General features: G+C 35.1%; 1 protein-coding gene across 1 annotated transcript in view; it reads right to left on the bottom strand.

Annotated features, from left to right (window-relative positions):
* The window catches only part of LOC101357370 (usherin), a 276,794-nt gene that overhangs the window by 150,228 nt on the left and 105,912 nt on the right, over positions 1-20,654 (bottom strand). Inside the window, exons 4-7 of the mRNA XM_004375958.2 lie at positions 6,456-6,519; positions 4,040-4,334; positions 3,111-3,295; positions 2,387-2,608 (exon numbers count right to left, since the gene is read on the bottom strand). Of these exons, the coding sequence (XP_004376015.1) occupies positions 2,387-2,608; positions 3,111-3,295; positions 4,040-4,334; positions 6,456-6,519 (766 nt within the window). The remainder of the gene's footprint in view (positions 1-2,386; positions 2,609-3,110; positions 3,296-4,039; positions 4,335-6,455; positions 6,520-20,654) is intronic.

The following is a 20,654-nucleotide window of genomic DNA, read 5'->3' as shown; positions in this document are numbered from 1 at the left end:
CAGAAGAAAACATTTTTTGATGGTTAAGAGGGTGGTGAGGGAAGTGGAGGGTTATTTACTCACTAGATAATAGGTAAGAATTATCTTAGGTGAAGGGAAGGACAGCACTCACTACAGAAGAAGTCAGCACAACTAGACTAAACCAAAGCTAAGAAGTTTCCTGAATACAACCAAATACTTTGAGGGACAGGGTAGCAGGGGTAAGGGTCTGGGGACCATGCTTTCAGGGGACATCTAGGTCAATTGGCATAACAAAGCTTAATAAGAAAATCTTCTGTGTCCTACTTTGGTGAGTGGTTTCTGGGGTCTTAAAAGCTTGCAAGTGGCCATCTAAGATGCAGCAATTGGTCCCAACCACCTGGAGTAAAGGAGAATGAAGAACACCGAAGACACGAGGAAAGTATTAGCCCAAGAGACAGAAAGGGCCACATAAACCAGAGACTTCATCAGCCTGAGACCAGAAGAGCTAGATGGTGCCTGGCTACCACCAATGACCGCCCTGACAGGGAACACAACAGAGAGTCCCAGATGGAGCAGGAGAAAGGTGAGGTGCAGAACTCAAATCCTAGTAAGAAGACCAGACTTAATGGTCTGACTGAGACTGGAGGTACCCCGGAAAGCATCGCCCCTGGATTCTCAGCCCAGAACTAAAACAATTTCCAAGGCCAACTCTTCAGACAGGGATTGGACTGGACTGAGACATAAAGTGATACTCGTGAGGAGTGTGCCTCTTAGCTCAAGTAGATACAAGAGACTAAATGGGCAGCTTCTGTTTGGAGGTGAGATGGGAAGACAGAGAGGGTTAGGAGCTGGTTGAATGGACGTGGGGAATCCGTGGTGGAAAGGAGGAGAGTGCTGTCACAGTATGGGGTGAGCAATTAGAGTCACATAACAATGTGTGTATAAATTTTTGTATGGGAAAATTTTTTTTAAAAAAAGCTTTTAAAAATTGATTGCACAGCAAGGCAATGTTGCATACAGGAAAGACTCACATATAAGTCTCCAAAAATAATCCTAGAGTAGGAAATCATTTGAAAACATGAAGCTGGACAAATCTTTCCTTAGGGATATACCCAAGAAAATTTAAAGCAAGGACTCAAAAAGATACTTGTATACCAATGTTTACAGCAACATTATTCACAATAGCCAAAAGGTAGAAACCATCAAAATGTCTATTAACAGTTGAATGGATAAACAAAATGTGGTATTATTCAGTCATAAAAAGGAATAAAGTTATAATATATGCCACAACATGGATGAATCCTGAAAACAGCATGCTAAGCAATATAAGCAGATACAAAAGGACAAATATCATTCGATTTATATGAAATATGTAGAATAGATAAATACATATAGACATAAAGTAGATTAGAGAGGGGAAGGGAGGAGAGAGAACTGGGGAATTTTTGCGTAATGAATATGCAGTTTTTGTTTGGGTTGATGAAAAGTTTTGGAAATAGATAGTGGTAATGGTTGCACAACCTTGTGAATGTAATTAATACCACTGAAAGGTACACTTAAACATGGTTAATGCGGCAGAATTTATGCTATATGTATCTAACCACAATCAAATTTAAAAAAAGAAAAACTTGGAATACAGAAGTCTGGCTTGTGTCTGGGGCCTGTGAGCAGCCATCTAAGATACTCCACTGGTCTCACCCCTTCGGGAGCAAGGGAGAATGAAGAAAACAAGATACGAGGAAAAGATTAGTCCAAAGGACTAATGGGCCACATCTACCATGGCCTCCAGCAGACTGAGTCCAGTACAACCAGATGGTGCCCTGCTACCACCACTGACTGCTCTGACAGGGGTCACAACAGAGGGTCCTGGACAGAGCTGGAGAAAAATGTAGAAGAAAATTCTAACTCACAAAAAAGACCGGACTTACTGGCCTGACAGAGACTAGAGAAACCCCAAGAGTATGGCCCCAGGCACCCTTTTAGCTCAGTAGTGAAGTCACTCCCGAGGTTCACCGTTCATCCAAAGGTCAGACAGCCCCATAAAACAAAATGAGACTAATGGAGCACAACAGTCCAGGGACAAGGACTAGAAGGCAAGAGGGGACAGGAAAGCTGGTAACAGAAAACCCAAGGTTGAGAAGCGACAGTGTTGACATGTCGTGGGGTAGTTAACCGTTGTCATAAAACAATATGTGTCCTGTTTAATGAGAAACTATTTGTTCCGTAAGCCTTCATCTAAAGTACAATTAAAAAAAGAAAAACAGCTTTAAAAAAATAAAATAAAATAAATGTTAATGGAAAGAAATCTTGCTTGCTCTAAAATCTTAGCTAATGTATTTCTAAATAAGTATGGCAAAATCCTTGCTATAAACAAAATTCGTAGTAAAAAGCACACTCCAATCAATATCTTAGTAACGAGCCCTACCTCCCACTGATGGTGATTTCATCCACTGCGTAGTATCTGTGCCTCTGGTTGACAGCAGTCCCAGTGGTATAGTACTGCCCAGAGAAATGAAACCTGATTTGTGTGGCTTTTACAAATTCTTGAAGAGATGGGCTGTTATAGAAGTCATTGTACCCAGGACGACGATTTGGTCCAGGTGTCAGGATGCTAAATGTAACATTCCCATGGGAATATGGAGTGAAACTGTTGACGACAGAAATTAGAAATAATGAAACCCTATTCACATTGTTTACAAAACGGAAGTCACAACTTTTGAGACATTCCTACACAATATCAGTAACAGCTTAAACTCTTCACTCTAGAAAGCAAACATAGTCCTTGTATCTCATAAACAAACACTATAGAGTAATAAGAGAGAGACATTTTAAGACATTTCCTTGATGGCATAAGGAAAATGCTATTAATATAGATAATAACTTGCCAAACAATCTGAAAATCAGGTTTCAAAGCACCGGTGAGATTTGTAAACAAGAGACACTTTCAAGTCTTAAACAAGAACTTTAAACATAGCTTAGAACTCAGTCTAGAGAGAAGACTCAGAATACACTTCAGGAAAGCTGATGGTGGAAAGAGGCCTCTACTAACCTAGCAAGCTAGCTTACATGTAGATTACTACTAACCCATTAATCTACTAAAATTAACTCCTTAATGCCTTAAAGGATCATTGTTTTTAAAACATTCATACTTGGGAAGCTGAAGACAGTTGACAGAATCAGGATTTTGCAAATCTCCATTGTTTCTCATTCCGAAAACACTGCAATTTCTAGCAAAATATTGCCAGTCTTCCCAGTCTAGGCTGTCTTCCTTCTTCCTTTGAATCCTTATTGCTGTTGGTTGTGGACTTAAAAACTGAATGATAATATAAAACACCTGAAAATGGATAAGCAAATTATTGCAATTGAAGTTTGACCCATCAGTATAAAGCAAACTACGGAATTGTTAAATTCAAATGTAAGGGCTCATTTCCTCATCATTATAATCATCAAATATTTATTGGACGTTCAAAAACTTCATAGCCCTCTAGTAAAAGCAACACATTCTATCATTGCATCTCAGTCTCTTTTTTCAAGGGTTTTATAAATCAAAGTTCAAATTAATATTCAGCTTGATATAAATATGTAAACAAAGAGTATGAGTTCTATGAAATAACTGCCACGTATGTTCTTTTCAAGTAGTTATTAAGAACAAGCACCTCAGCTCTTATCACTTTGTGTTATTTAACAATATAAAGTATTAGTTTTAACATTTCATAAGTGTGATTTTGATAACAAAATTCGTAAAATTTAGGCCATGTATATCCTCTTTTAGATATTTTTATTCCGTATATTATAATGGCGTGGCTCTACTTTGTTGCTGTTATTATGTGCTGTGGAGTTGATTCTAACTCATAGTGACCCTATAGGACAGAGTAGAACTGCCCCATAAGGTTTCCTAGGCTGTAATCTTTATGAGATCAGATCACCAGGTCTTTTCTCTTACGTATATCCACTGGTGGGTTCGAACCACTGACCTTTCGGTTAGCGGCCGAGAGCTTAACCACTGTGCCACTGGGGATTCTTAGTGAGGTAATAGTCAATTGCTTAATTCAGTTTTCTCCTCAGTATCTCTATTTACCTGATACTGTCCATTTTCCAAGTCTATAGAAATAGTTACTCCTTGATCAAGCTGAGTAATGTTTGTAAACACATGTGAAACCCACGAAGTACCAATATCATTATCATTGACAAAAGAGAGAGGATGGGCTCTGGGGTTGAGCCTTGACACTCGGTTCTCAGTTGTGTCTTCTGCACCGTTAGGAATGCAGTACCGCTGCATGGAAGGATGGACCCGAGGGTGACTGCCGGGACAGCGGCACTGTGACTGCACGTGCACTCTGAGCAGATCTCCAGAAAACACTTCCTGAATCTCCCTGTGGGAGTCAAGAGGAAGACCGTAAGGACAAGTAGTTCAACAGTGACAGAGCTAAGAGTTGTTGTTACAATAAGTATCACTATTTTCATATTTTGATGAATATCCATTTAGCTTTAATAATTTTCTAAACAGAAAAAAATCAAACTCATTCCTGGCCAAGTATGTATATTCACTCTCCTAAAAGAAATATCAAAATCAGTAAATTCTTAGGGGTTAATTTAAGCATCACAAGCCCTTTCTGGTTATCAAGAAATTTATTTAAATATCACTATATTTTACTGTGCCTATCTGTAATAACATTCACTTAGGTTAACTTAATTTACTGTTAAGAGTGAATGAAAATATATTGGAAATAATGAGAGTTATAGGCAGGATCTCTAGTCCATCCAAAGAAGAAAGCAAACATCATTTTATCTGCTTTTCTTTTGGGTGGAGGAACTGAGGCCAAGGCCATTTGTCAATGGTTTCCTGTGACTCATCAGTACAAATTTTGGCATCCTAAAATGCTTCAATGGCTTCAGATCATGTGGTAGCTGCCAACAGTCAAAGAAGAATGCCAAGTCCAGGCAGATATATTTAATTTTTCCATTAAGGGCAATGGAACTCTTCTAGATCAGAATTAGTCATTCTATTTATAGGCATCCTTCCACATAACGCCTATCCAGACGTTTCATGTAGGCCAACAGCAGTAACTCAAGTCTACCTGGAGAGACCAGGCTGCTTCTTTCAGACCCCAGTGGAGCAGTGGAAGGGTTAGGCAGCTTTCCTATTCCCTAAGTCAGATGAAGTCACATCTCTTTTAAATATCATCAATGTTTTTCAATGGGTACAAAGTTTTGAATGCGACCAAAAGTGACTAAACCAAACCAAACCAAACCCATTGCCGTCAAGTCCGTTCCGACTCATAGTGACCCTATAAGACAGAGTAGAAATGTCCCATAGGGTTTCCAAGGAGCAGCCGGTGAATTTGAACTGCCGATCTTTCAGTTAACAGTTGAGTTCTTAACTACTGCACAACCAGGGCTCCAAAAGTGACTATCTAGTATGAAATTTTCATCCCTAGGAAAAACCTGATTCCCAAAGAATTACTGCAACATCATCCTTCAAAATTTTACAGAAAGGTGATTCAAAAGATATTAAGGCTAATGGTAGTAAATCTCCCCAGTAATGTGTTCTAGTGTTAAAACACCCTTTTATTCAGGTATCTCTTGATTACGTAGGCTAATGAGAGAGAATGTTTATAAAGCTAATGGACATGCTGCTGACAATAGCAACAACTCAGGAATAATGCTTCTCCAATTAACAAGAGCTAATTCTGTTATTTGGAAATCCACTACATTAATCTACACCTCCCTTGAAGAAATACAAAAGAATGTATTTTTGGTCTTTAATAGGAGTAAATAAGATGAGCTAAACTATGCAAGTTATCCATATCCTCAAATCATAAGTCAAGAAAGGAACTTCAGAGGACATCATAAGCAATATTTCATTTGAACCATTCTGAACAGAATGGAAATCTACGTACCTCTGAGAATCCTAAGGAAAATTTCCCACCTACTCTCAAGATGAGGAAATACTTGATTAAACCTAGTCCCAATCTCTATAATTATTTGTTCACTGGAAGTAGAAATATATATATAGATAACAATAGCTCAAATTATTCATTCTTCTTGTTTCCAAGTCTAATAGCCCAATCTCTTGAGATTTTCTCCCATATATCAAAATAATTAATCATTTTCATTTTTCTACATTCTCTAGTAGTTATAAATTCAACAAAGCAATTTTAAAAAGCAAACAAAGCCATTTCTTAAGTATTAGAATTACTTCACATAGAATTTTTAAGTAACTGTATACCAAATTCCATAACACAGCTTGTTCAAAAATCAATCTTTTCTTGGAGACAATCTGTTGTAAAGAATATTTCACACTAGAAGGAGTTACCTGATAGAGTAGCACTAGTGAATAACAGCCGTAGAGTAAGCCAGAGCAAACACTGTAAACATTAATTAGGTGATGTTTGCCAAATGCTGTAAAGATGAAAAATGCTATAATCTTCACACCGCTCTTATTTAAGTGAATTCAGCATTTATCTTTACATTATCCTTACTCATCTGCTTACCTGTTTGTAAGTGCCACTTGGTATAATCGAAAATCTTGCATTCTTCCAACAAACTGCTGTAAACCTGCAAAATACATTTATGCATATAATACAAGAAGTCTCCATTTCCCAAGCAATGGCTGACAAAGATTCAAGCACTTAAAAGCTATGAAACATTAAGATACGTTTATATCGCAGCCCATTCAATGTCTTCCATACCCATATGTATTTTTCTAATTCCACGTGAGTAACAGTAACAATCATAGTCATCTCTTAGTCATTGTAGGATTTATGTACCAGTGGATTCTTTGGACAGCCTATTTACTGACCCAACCTGTGGCCTTTCTCCAGAAGACCCTTGCCAAGATCAAAATTCTCTCTAGTTTATAAACCTATAAATTTGTCATCTCAGCCATAAATTTGATTGTCATCCACTTTCAATTACCATTTTCAGGGCATTTGCATTGTCAAGAAGACTTCTCGTCCTCACATTCTACCTGTTGTAGCTCCAAGCTCCAGAGTATCTGTCCTGGCTAAATTTACAGAGTCTTTTCTGCCTGGTCTAGGAAATCTCCAACAAATGAGGATAAATTGAAAACCTACTGTGTGTGGGTTCTTAGTTATTCACATATTTCAATGACATCCCAGATCAGTCTCAACATATCATCACCTCAGAAGAATACTTCCAAAACCAGCTAGGGTCAAAGTCTAATTTGCATTAAAAAAGGTGAACTTCCTAGACTAGGTAGATATCAACATTAATCCACAAAATATTCATTTAGAAAATATTTATTTAGGATTTACTAAGACAGATGAGCCCAAGAGTTTGGAACAGAAAAATAGAACACAGCTACTACTTCTAAGCTTTTTATTATGTTTTTACTAAGGAGAAAAACTTGATAAAAAGGCAAATTTCTAGCTAAAGAAACTTTGGATCACGATACATAGAAGAGGATGGGCTCTAAGGTATAAGGCTAATCAATAAAAGGGAGGATATGGCTGATGAATACAAGATGGAGAGGAGAATTAGCACAAATAGCCTAGGCTGTTGGTCTCAGAAGCAGAAAGAGATAAGGACCAGAGAAGATTGAAACCAAATGGCATAAAAAGTATGTGTGCATAAGAAAATTTGATATTAAAGGAGAAATTAAATAAAATAACAAAGAATATTTCATATATGATTATTTCTTCATAAGAACGAATATTTTCCAATGATATATTCTGAGAAAAACTATCTAGGACTTCTCCCTCTGTCCTTTAGTTGCAAACTTCAGCACACCACCAGCCCCAGAGTTACAGGAAGACAGAGTTCTATGCAGCCACTTGCTCTGCCTGTCCTCTAAGGAGAGTTCCTACACCCTACTTGTCCAAAAACAGGCAACTGGGAGAAATGCAAACTAATTACCCCTTGAAGTGCTATTACAAAGACAAAATTCTTAAACATCTACTAAAACTTTGTAGAACTCTTGAGATTTCCAACACGAATTGCTTTAAACTTCATAATAAGTTAAGAGAAATAAGAAAAAGTGATAAACTGTTCATTCAGTAAATTGGCAACCTAGGCAACTTGGTTTGTAGTAAATTCACCTAGAACCAGAAGCTAAAGCTAAACAAAGCCATACCATTCTTGGAGATATAAGGGATGATGGGCTATAGCTGGTCCTTCTCCCTCTAGTCATCCTTCACACCACACATTTCAGTTCTACTGAGTGAAATGTGTAGTGTCTCCCACCTGCCAAGCTCTCTCGGCCCTAAGGTTTTGCATATGTTTTTATCTCTTCAAATACTCCTGACTTGTCTCAGCCCCTTAAACTTAATCTTTGTACTTTAAAATATTTCCTGTGGGGAATTTTCCATGACCCACCATAACCCTATGAGCTCCTATAACACTTTGTACTTCTCATTCTGTACTACAAATATCTATTTACTTCTCTATCTTGCTTATTAAGCATAAAAGTGTATTAGACAACATTTCCTGGTGAGATACACAAAGTAGTAATGGGCATCTTGTTTACTGTTCTATCCTAAACTCACTGTCAAGTTTCTGGCACATAGCAAATTGTTCAATATATGTTTAAGAAGGGAAAAAAAAAGGAGGGCAGAAAGAAGGGAGGTAGGAGGGAGGAGGGAGCTGTACAGTGGATTTAAGGAGAGTAATGAAGATCTGTAATGACTGTTACAGAAAACAAGTGAGGAAGTTGACCTAGTAAAAATACAGTGATCCTCAAGAAGCATTTTGAGGACTATGTGAAATCAGATTTTGTAACTTTGCATTGACACTAGTCTGCAAGCTAATTGATTTCCCCAAACGTGATGGCAACCCCAGAGAGATACCAAGTGATTGGGGGGATTTTTGGGCAGGGTATATCAAAAACAAGGAGAATAGGGTAGTAGTAACAGAGTAGTTAAACTGATGTACCACATTACTTAAGTGGACAAGAATGTGAAACAGATAACAGGTGACAGACCAGGAGAAAAGAGAAGAAAGAGTCCTCAATGTTGAAATGGCAAACAATTTGTTACATATATATTTATCACAATAAAAAAAGAAAGACAGAGAGAGAGAAGTCAGGTTATTGGTCATCTCAATGAAGTCAAAGAAGAGTGTGGTAGAAATGAGTCAGCAAGTTATTTGAAACAAGTGTTGTATTTACCTAAGTGATGGCTGGGGACACATGGAAGCTGAGCAACGCTAATCCCAGTTACAGCAGCATTGACTAAAGGAACACCATAGAAGTTCCCGTCACAGTCAAGACATGCTCCCTTATCAAGGAAGCCCTATAAAATTGAAAGACTTCATCTCTTATTTTTAATATAATGAGTTATCAAAGCAAAAAAATAAATTTTTGCATTATGCATTCCATGTTGGCCAACTTTTCTTTTTCAGTATAAACATATTCCTAAAAGGTTTTATATAAAACCTCTGGGAAAATGTTTTATCTTAAAGAGACTTAACATCACCAGTTGTTTTATTTTTTTTTTCTTCTTTTTTTTTTTGGTTTTTAATATTACTGGACTACATAAAAAATGATGAGCACTGTTATTAGATCAAAACCTGGATATGGTTTTAAATTGTCACAGTAGTTTCTTTCTTTTATGTATTCATTCATTAACAAATATTTATTGAGTGCCTATTATTCCCAGTGGTTAAGAGCTATGGCACGCTATGACCGCTAACCAAAAATTTGGCAGTTCGAATCCACCAGCCACTCCTTGGAAACCCTATAGAGCTGTTCTGCTCTGTCCTATAGGGTCGCTTTGAGTCTGAATCAACTCAGTGGCAAAGGTATCGGGTTATTATGTGCCAAGTTGCCAGGGATACATCAGTTAACAAAGAAGGAAAAAATCCTTGCCTTTATGGAGCACACATTTAAGCATAAATGTGAATACAATAAATGAGTAAATTATGTAGTATTTTAGAACATGAAAAATGTTTTATGAAAAATAGAAAGAAAAATTTGAGTAGATTGGAGGCCCCGGCTAGAATTAATTTGGAATGGGATGTTCAAGAGGGGCCTCTTTGAGAAGGTGGTATTGAGAGGGGAAATGGAGTAAACTGTGTATCTATCTAGAAACAAAGTAGTCCAGGCAGGAGTCAAAGAGAGCACATGCTAGTAAGCTAGAGTATGCCCAGCATGTTATAGGAACTGCAAGGAACCAGCACACTGAAGCAAAATAAGAGAGTAGCAAGCTATTGAATGATTAAGTCAGACCAGGAACTGGTTGAGGTGTGTGCAAATTGTTAAAAGTCTTATAGACTATTGTAAATACTCTGTGTTTTAAAGACTTTAGTTTTTATTCTGAGTGACATGAACAGTCAATGGAAGGTTTTGAATAGAGTAGTGATGGGATCTCAGGTTTATTCACAAGTGTTGCGAATAGAATGTGGGAGGACAAAGGTAGAAGCACAGAGACCAGTTAGGAGGTTATTACACTGATCCAGCAAAACCCGATGTGGTCAGACCAGGGTGTTAGAAGCAGAGGTACACAGCGAAATGCTGATAAATCAGAATGCACATCCTACAGTTTAATAAAAGAAGGCTCTGCTGCAGACGGATAATGAAGTCTCTTTTATCATCTATAAAATAAAAGGACTAGCTTTTATGACCTTTAAAAACCATTTTAGTTTTAAATTTCAGAGTCTGAACATAGAACAATCACAGTCACAGAATTCATATGTGTGAAGGAAGGTCAATTAAAAAAAGAGAGAGAGAGAAATTTCTCTAAAGATATATAGCTACTGTGAATCATCCATTCCAAACAAGAGAATTATGATTTTCAGTGGGAATGCCATAAAATATTTCAAGGACACAGTCATAGGGAGATATTTTAATCATTCCATTGCTAGCTGCCAAATTTTTAATAATATATATTCATTGGAATAAACATTCCATAAAGATAGTCTTCTTTTAAAAATATTCATATGGCAGATAGGTCTAAATTATATAAACTGATCAAGGAAGTAGACATGACTCATAACAGAAAGACCACATAGTTGTCCGCTCATAAAATAGGTAATGACTGGGAAGAAGCAGTACTACATTACCACTGGGTAGTACATCAAAAGTAGTTACGTGAGAAAACTCTGAGCAAATAAGCAAATTTATAAATCAGGATAAAAACAGGTTTGCAATAAGGCTAATATACTAAAATTTTCATACAAAATGGAAGAAATAAAATTATCTCTATTCACAAATAAAATGATTATGTAGAAAATCCCAGTGAATCTACATAAAGAAAGCTACTAGAATTAATAAGTGAGTTTAGTGATTTCAATATTCAAGTCCAATAAACAAAAGTCAACTGAATTTCTATTTACCAGCAATGAACCATTAAAAGTTAAAATTTTTAAAATAATATTTACATTAGCGCCAAAACCATGAAATACTAGTTTTAAATCTAACAAATCATGCCAGTGCCTTAGGTGAAAACTGTAAAAACACCGATGAAAGAAATCACAAGATTTCATTAGGAATGACAGAGTTACGACAACTGAAAACCCTCTCTATTATAAAAACAACAAGAACATTGGTAAAAGTTATCAAAATAACCTTTTTCAGAACTCTGGAAATTAACCAAAGACTTTCAACAATCTAAGGAATGTTTACTTTTAAAATGGTTGAATATTTATAAGAACAGCAAGCTATGTGGCATATTAATTTGCACTATTTCCATTTCCCTTTCCACCTCTCCATGGTAGCATTGAAAACAAACAATCTGAAATCACAGTGAAAAAAAGCAGGTTAACAGCCACTGGAGAGGTCAGAATGGGATTGGTGCTATCTTAAAGCCCCATTCTTGGAGAATCATCATTATTTGACCTGTTTGACAGCATGCTGAAAAACCCCACTTACAAGGCCTGTTTTTATTTAACCTGAAGGAGATCTCCCCTAGTGCCAACAGACATTTACTTGTGGTGTTTGTTGAAAACAATCACTGGCAAGTGCTTAACACTGCAGTTGCCAGTGGTGGCAATAACAGGAAAAACAAAAAACTAACCAAAATACCTTATAGGAAAAGCTGGGTAATGACATGTTCATATGATGTTTTAAAAAGCTCTGACATATTCCTGAAAATCTAGAAGGTCACACAAATTCAAAGCATTATGTGCATGCCCCAGGGATATGTGCATGCTCAAGAAAGACCTTTGAAGCCTGTAAGCTCTCATCTCTGGCTGATCTTGGGCTCTTCACAAGCAGAAAGTGGAGGATAAGATACAATTTTAAACTGCCTGGCTGGGTGTTAAAGACACGCTGCAACACGTATACAAAGCCCCTCAGCAGAGACTGAAAAACTTCTTGATTTTAGGCATTTAAGAAAATATCTGTCCAATCATTAGCTGAAAACTGTAATAACTGAGCAGTGACTTCAGTGGCCACACATGACAAAAAACACATATTTTCCAGAATGAGTTCAGGAAACTCACCAGAAAGCAAACAGCAATAACATCAACAAGGAGTAACAATAAACTCTCGGGATGGAGGGAGAGAATCTGATTTCTAGATTTGCCACACTATATTATTTAAAATATCCAGTTTTCAACAAAAAGTTATGAGACATGCTAAGAAACAAGAGAGTGTGGCCCATACAGAGGAAGAAGAAGCAGTCAATAGGAAAGATGCCTGAAGAAGCGCAGACATTGAACTTACTAGACAGACTTTAAATTCGTTATTTAAAATTTTTGAAGAACTAAAGAAAACCATGTCTAAAGAGTTTAAGGAAAGTATGAGAATGATATCTCACCTAATACAGACTAAATAAAGAAAGAGAAATTATTAAAAAGGACCAAACATGAAAATGGATAAGGGTTGAACAACATGATAAACATAATTATGTCACTGAACTGTATATGCAAAGATGGCTGAAATTTCAAAATTTTTGTTACATATATATTTACCACAATAAAAAAAATAACCAAATATAAATTCTGGACATGAAAAGTACAATAACTAAAATGAAAAATTCCTTAGAGGAGTTTGACAGAATATATGAGTGAACAGAAGAAAGAATCAGCAAACTTTACAGACAGATCAACTGAGATTATGCAATCTGAGTACTAGAAAGAAAAAATAATATAGAAAAATAAACAGTCTCAGAGATCTGTGGGCCACTATCAAGCAAGCATACCAATGTAAGGATAATGGAAGTCCCAGAAGGAGAACAGAGAGCAAAAAGGACAGAAATAATATTTAAATAAATAATGGCTAAAAACTTCCCAAATTTGATGAAAAACATTAATGAATATATTCAAAAAGCTCAACAAACTTCAAGCAGGATAAACTCAAAGAGGTCTACACCTAGACACATGGTAATCAAACTGCTGAAAGACAAAGAGAAAATCTTCAAAACAGCAAGAGAGAAATAGCTACATCATATCAAGTATCAATAAGATTGAAAGCAGATTTTTCATCAGACACCATGGAAGCCAGAAGGCAGTGGGATGGCATATTCACAGAACTGAAAGAAAAAACTTTAAAAAAATCAAAAATTTATTTTCCAGCAAAATTATCCTTTAAAACTGAGAGAAATCATCACAAGCAGAAATACTCCACAAGAAATACTAAAGGAATTTCTTGAAGTTGGAATGAAAGGACACTAGACAGTAAATCAAATTCACGTGAAGAAATAAAGAGCACCACTAAAGGTAACCACATAGGTAAAAATAAAGAAGAACATAAACGTATTTTTTAATAATTCTTTTTTTTTCCTATATCTGATTTAAACAACTACTGCTTATAGCAATAATTATAAATATATGTTGATAGGCATATAATATATACAGATGGAATTTGTACAACAGTAATAGCACAAAGGAAGGAAGAGGGAATAAAGCTACGTGAGGCAAAACTTTTGTATACTATTGATATTAAGTTGGTATTAATTCAAACTAGAGTATTAAAAATTAGCACATTAATTGTAATCCCCAGAAATTATTTATTTATAATCTCTTGATATTATTTATACACATAAATGCATCTAACACTTAAAATCACAAAAACTGACAGAATTGAAGGAAGAATTATAAAATTCAACAATAACAGTGGATACATCAATATAGCACTTCCAATAATGGAACAAACACCTAGACAGATAATAAGCAAGAAAATGGAAGACTTGAACATTCCAAATCAACTAGACCTAACAGCCATCTATAGAACCCTTCACCCAATAACAGCAGAAAATACACTCTTCTCAAGTGCACGTGGAACATTCTCCAGGATAGATCATATAATAGACGATAAAACAAGTCTCTATAAATTTAAAAGGAATGAAATGATACAAAGTATATTCTCAAACCACAATGGAATAAAATAATAAATAAATAAGAGAAGGAAATTTGAGAAATTAACAAATGTGAAAACCAAATAACATATTCCTAATAACCGATGGGTCAAAGAAGAAATCAGGGAAAATCAGAAAATATTGTAAGATGAATAAAAATGAACACACAAGATATTGAACCTTATTAGATACAGGTAAAGCAGTGCTCAGAAGGGAATTTATAACTCTAAACACTTGTGTTAAAAAAGAAAATTATCAAATCAATAATCTATTCTTCCATCTTAAGAAACTAAAAAAAAAGAGTAAACTAAACTAAACCTAAATCAAACACAAAGAAGGAAATGATAAAGGTTACAGCAGACATAAATGAAATAGAGAGAAAACTAATAGAGAAACTCAATGAGATCAAAAGTTTGTTATGTGAATTGATCAATATTGAAACACCTTTAGCTAGACTGACGAAGAAAAGAGAAGGCTAAAACTACCAAAATCATGAAAAAAAGCAGGGACACTACAACTGACATTACAGACACAAAAAGTATTGTAAGTGAATCCTATGAACAACTTATGGTGACAATTACATAACCTAGAGAAAATAGAAAAATTCCTAGAAAGACACAAATTACCAAAACTGACTCAAGAAGAAATGGAAAATCTGAATAGAACTATAACAAGTAAGGAGATTATATTAGTAATCATTAAACTGCCCCCCACACACATCAAAAAAAAAAAAAAAATCCGGGACCAGATAGCTTCATTGGTGAATTCTACCAAACATTTAAATAAGAGTTAACACAAATCCTTCTCAAGTACATTGAAAAAATAGAAGAGGAAGAGTCACTTCCCAACTCATTCTATGAGCCAGTGCTACCCTGATAAACAAACCAACAGGGGTAACAGAAATATCACAACAGAATACTACAGACCAATATACTTTATTAATATTGATGCAAAAATCTTCAACAAAATACTAGTGAACCAAATCCAGCAACATATAAAAATGATTATACACCATGATCAAGTGGGATTTAACTCAAGAATGTAAGGTTGGTTCAACATATGAAACTCAATCAAGTAATATACAATATTAATAGAATAAAGGGCAAAATACATGATCATTGTTTTAGGCTGGGTTCTCTAGAGAAGCAAAACCAGTAAAGCATATGAATATATATATAGAGAGAGATTTATGTCAAGGAAATGTCTCATGTGGTTGTAGCGGCTGGAATGCCCCAAGTCCGTGGATCAGGATGGAGGCTTCTCCTGATTCACGTAGCCACCGGGGTTGGTGAATCCAAGGTTGGCAGGTCAGAGAACAGGGCTCTTACTCACAGGCTGTGAGATTGATGATTCCCAAGAGTGGCAGGCAAGACTTCAAGGCTTCTCCTGACTCATGTAGCTGCAGGGGCTGGCAAACCCAAGATCAGCAGGTCAGAGAGCAGGGCTCTTGCTCACTGGCTGTGAAGATCTATGAATCACAAGATCAGCAGGCAAGACCGCAGGTAAGCTGCTAGCTCAAGTCTCAAGAGCCAGCGGTCAGATGAACAGGAGCCAGCTGCAGGATCCAGAAGAGGCGAAAGAAAGAATGTCTGCTTGTATTCAGATTCAGGCCACAAGCCCAAGGAAACTCCCTTTCAACTGATTGGCTGCTCACATCAGATCTCATCATGGGGCTGATCACATATCGAGTCTTATCAGGGAAGCAATCGCAACAACTGCCAAAACACTGAGAATCATGGCCCAGCCAAGCTGACACACAATCTTAACCATCACTATCGTCTCAATAGAAAAAGCATTTGACAAAATCCAACATTCTTTCATGATAAAAACATTCAATGAACTATAGACAAAGGAAATGTCATCTGAAAATGGAATCTCTGAAAAACTGACAGTTAACTTCATACTGTGTGGTAAAAGACTGAATGCTCTCCCCCTAAGATCAGGAACAAAACAATAATGTCCCATCTTAACCACTTCTTTCAACAATGTTCTTGAGGTACTAGCCAGGTTAATAAGGCAAGAAAAAAAAAGTATCCATATTGGAAAGGAAGAAGTAAATCTATCTCTTGCATACAGAAATGCTGCATATAGAAAATCCTAAGGGATTTACTAAAAAACTATTCTAACTAATAAACAAGTTCAGCAAAGTTGCAAGGTACAAGATTGAAATACAAAAACTAATCGCATATCTATACATTAGCAATGAACAATCCAAACATGAAAGTAAGAAAACAATTTCATTTACACCAAAAAGAATAAACTAGTTAGTAATAAATTTAACCCTCCAAAAAGTATAAGACAGGTACACTGAAAACTACAAAACGTCATTAAAATTAAAGAAGACCTAAATAAATGGAAACATATCCCATAATTATGGATTGAAACACTTAAGATGGCAACACTCCCAAATTGATCTACAGATTTAATGCAATCCCTATTAAAATTTCAGCTGCGTTTTTGTGTAGAAATTGGCAAACTGATCGTAAAATCCATACAAAAATACAAGGGACGCAGACTAGCCAAAATTATCTTGCAAAAGAAGAAATAAGTAGAGGAATTCACACTTCCTGATCTCAAAATTTACTATAAGATTATAGTAATTAAGACAATGTTGTACTGGCATAAGGACAGACAGATAAATCAATGAAATAGAACTAAGGGCCCAGAAATAAACCCTTACGTTTATAATCAACTGATTTTTGGTACATGTGAAAAAAATAATTCAATGAGTAAAGAATAGTCTTTTCAGTAAATAGTGTTGGGGAAAATGGGTATCCATTCATGAAAAAGAATGAAGCTGGACCCCCTACTTCACACCATACACAAAATTAACAAAAATGGAACAAAAACCTAAATTTAACATATAAAACTATAAAGCTCTTAGAAGAAAGCATAGGCATACATCTTCATGTACTTGGATTAGGCAATGAATTCATAGATATAATACCAAAAACACAAGCAACAAAAGAGAAGAATAGATAAACTGGACTTTATCAAAATCAAAAATGGCTTGCTTTAAAGGACACCATCAAGACAGTGAAAAATAACCCACAGAATGGGTGAAATTATTTTCAATCATAATAAATTTGAATCCAGAGTATATAAAAATTCTTACACCTTAACAATAAAAAGACAACTCAATTTAAAAATGAGGAAATATTTGAACAGATATTTCTCCAAAGAAGATATACAAATGATGAATAGCACATGAAAAGACAGACAATATCAATAGACAGAATCATTACTTATTAGGGAAATGAAACACAAAACTACAATGAGATACCACTTCACACTCATTAAACCAAAAAAAAAAAAACCCATAACCACCATGCAGCACTGCCTCTCGTCTTAAGTTCCAATCACCATTTATTGTTTCTCAAACAAGCAGTAAGATGCTTTTGAGATCTCATTACCTTTCTGTGGAACGCCTTTTCCCTTCCTCTCTGCAGAGCAAAAGTCTCCTAAACCCTTCATATAAAAAAAATCTGTTGCCATCAAGTCAATTCCAACTCATAGCGACCCTATAGGACAGAATAGAACTTCCCCAAAGGGTTTGAAGTAGCGGCTGGTGGATTTGATAGTAAAACTAATATTTTTAGAACAAATCATAGGAAAACTCTTTGTGACCTTGATTTAAGCAAAGATTTGTTAGATACAACAACAAAAGTACAATCCATACAAGAAGAAATAGAATTGTGCCATTAAATTGGATAACCTTGACAGATTTCCCTAGGAAAACCTCTGATAAATTGACTCAGGTTTCCTTATGAATAAAGTGAAGTTGAAAGCACTGAGCAGTCCTATGACATCAGATGTCCATTATCAATAGTCCCAAGCAGCAGGAACTAGAAATATCAGAACAAAGCAATGCCCAGCAACAGCAGCCAGTGAACCAAGATGGATCTTAGGGTATATATCGAAGTGTTCTTCACCTTTATACACTTTAGGAAGAAAATATGGCTTTTAAATGGTGGTGCAGTGGTTAAAGCACTGGACTGCTAACCGAAAGGTTGGCAATTCGAAACCACCACTGGCTGCATGACAGAAAGATGTGGCAGTCTGCTTCCATAAAGATTTACAGCCTTGGAAACCCTATGGGGTCGCTATGAGTCAGAATCAATTCCAATAAAAAATATCAATAGGAATTTCATGAAAGCTGATCCTAAAATTTTTGGGGAAGAGCAAAACCTAAAAATAATTATTTTGAAGAAGAATAGCAAGAAGGAACTCATCTTGTAGGTTATCAAAACTTAACCAAATGCTGAAGCATTTGACAAGAGGTTAGTCAAATTAACTTCTGAAACAGACATTACGCATACTATCATTCAAATGAGAGTTTGGGATACAATAGAGGTAGTTTTAAAAATCAGTGAGGAAATGATGGGTCATCAATAAAAATGGCTGGGACAAGTATGTATCAATAAAGAAAAGCCTAAAATTAGATCTCTTCCTCACACTTCACACAAAAGTTAATGTTATAAAAAATAGTAGACTCTATTTATAACATCAGCATAAGGAAGAGCTTCTTAAAGATGTCCTCTTAAGAGTGACGGTGAAATGTAGATATGGATAGCCATGATTGTTGCACATGATGAGCATAATTACATATGTAAAAATGTGGAAATGGCAAATGTTTTGATATATATATACCACAATAAAAAATACATGTCATAAAATAATTGATATTATTTTATTTACCAGTATTAAAATTTAAAAATATTGTGTAAAAAAGCTAAAAAGTTAAGCCACTAAAGGAAACATTTTTATAATCAATGTAACTGATAAAAATTTTAGAATACAAATGATATCTGCTACAAATCAATAAGAAAAATAAATAATGCAATAGAAAATCTAGGTTAAGTATATGTTCAAGCAATTCATAGAGGAGAAAATTTGAAGGTCAAATAAACATAAACATAAATTTTTTATTTAACTAGTTATTACAGAAATTAAAAGTAAGACAAAAATAAGAAACTATTTCATACCCATGATATTCGCAAAATTATTAAGACTGGAAACACAAAATGTTGACGATAACACAGACAAATGAGATCTCTTGTCTGTTATTGGTGGGAATAAAAAATTGGTTTAACCATTTGACATAAAATTGGCAATGTGTCAGAGTGAAGGATAAGCACACAGAAATTCTCACAAATGTGCACAAGGAGACGCAATATTTAACTGTAGAATTTTATACATTATAAAAAGAGAAAAGAACATAGCTCTCGACATAGGACCAAATCAGTAATATATGCAGGTCCACTGAGCAGTACCGCAGAAGAATGGCTTGGCTTCCATAAAAGATTATAGCCAAGAAAACCCTATGGAGCAGTTCTATTCTGTAACACTTGGGGTCACCATGAGTTGGAATCTACTCAACAGAAAAAGGCTTGGGTTTTTTGTTTTTCTATTTTATTTTAATAAATAAAATGAAATGTTAATTCAGAAGCTAAAATGAATAAACTAGAATTCAAAATTGATAATGCTCAAAAATAATTTTTAATGAAATAAGCTAGTTGAAAATATACTAAGACACTATTTTTGTAAATTTTACCAACATAAAGATAATAAGATATATTATCTACAGATGATAATGCATTAATTGAACCATTTGAAATAATGAATATTTGACCATTTTTTTCAACCTACAAAAAAAATGACAATTTTATATGAGTCAACATAATAATAAAATGTATTAAAAAAACACATGAAAATGATAAATGTAAATACAGAATGAGGGAAATGGATCTTTAATTTTCACAATCTTTAAAGTTTATTTAAATATATTTTGAAATTTCAAAGCCATAAATCTCCACTACTTGAAAATAATCACTGAAGTAAGAAAATGGAACATTTCTAAGTTATTTTGGAAAGTTCTATGTTACCATAAATGCTAAATTAAAATAAATGGAAATAGCAACAGATTAAGTTATTAAGACTAGCTCTGTCTTTGTTAACCAAAACCTTTGGAATTAGAACTAGAAGTAAAATAATGGGTTACATGGATAGCATTAAGAAGAGAAATCCACACACAGGTTATAAAGAATGGAAAATAATTTCTAGCTACACTGTTAGAAAAAAAATCTAGGGTGATATCAAGCTATCTAAGAATCCTCATTGTTGAAAATAACAAAGCTTAAAAGACTAAGCATTTTGACAATACTATTAATAGATTCACATACATAAGAAACAAACTCTCAGTGTGGTACAATAAACAACACATTTGTGTCCATTCAACCAAGTCTTAGGTAACAGCTTTTCATCACTTCTATCAAGAATTCAAATTGAGATAGGACTTCCGGCAAGATGGCGCTCTAGGCAGAAACACCACGCCGTCCCTCCACAACAAAGATCCAAAAAACTAAGCCAAACAGAGAATCAACAATCCTGAAACCCTAGAACATCAAATGAAGAGATAAAGAACTCAGCCGAACACCA

Source organism: Trichechus manatus, unplaced genomic scaffold (assembly GCF_000243295.1).
Source record: "Trichechus manatus latirostris isolate Lorelei unplaced genomic scaffold, TriManLat1.0 scaffold00039, whole genome shotgun sequence".
Classification (NCBI taxonomy): domain Eukaryota; kingdom Metazoa; phylum Chordata; class Mammalia; order Sirenia; family Trichechidae; genus Trichechus; species Trichechus manatus.
This window is presented reverse-complemented; position numbering and strand designations above follow the sequence as displayed.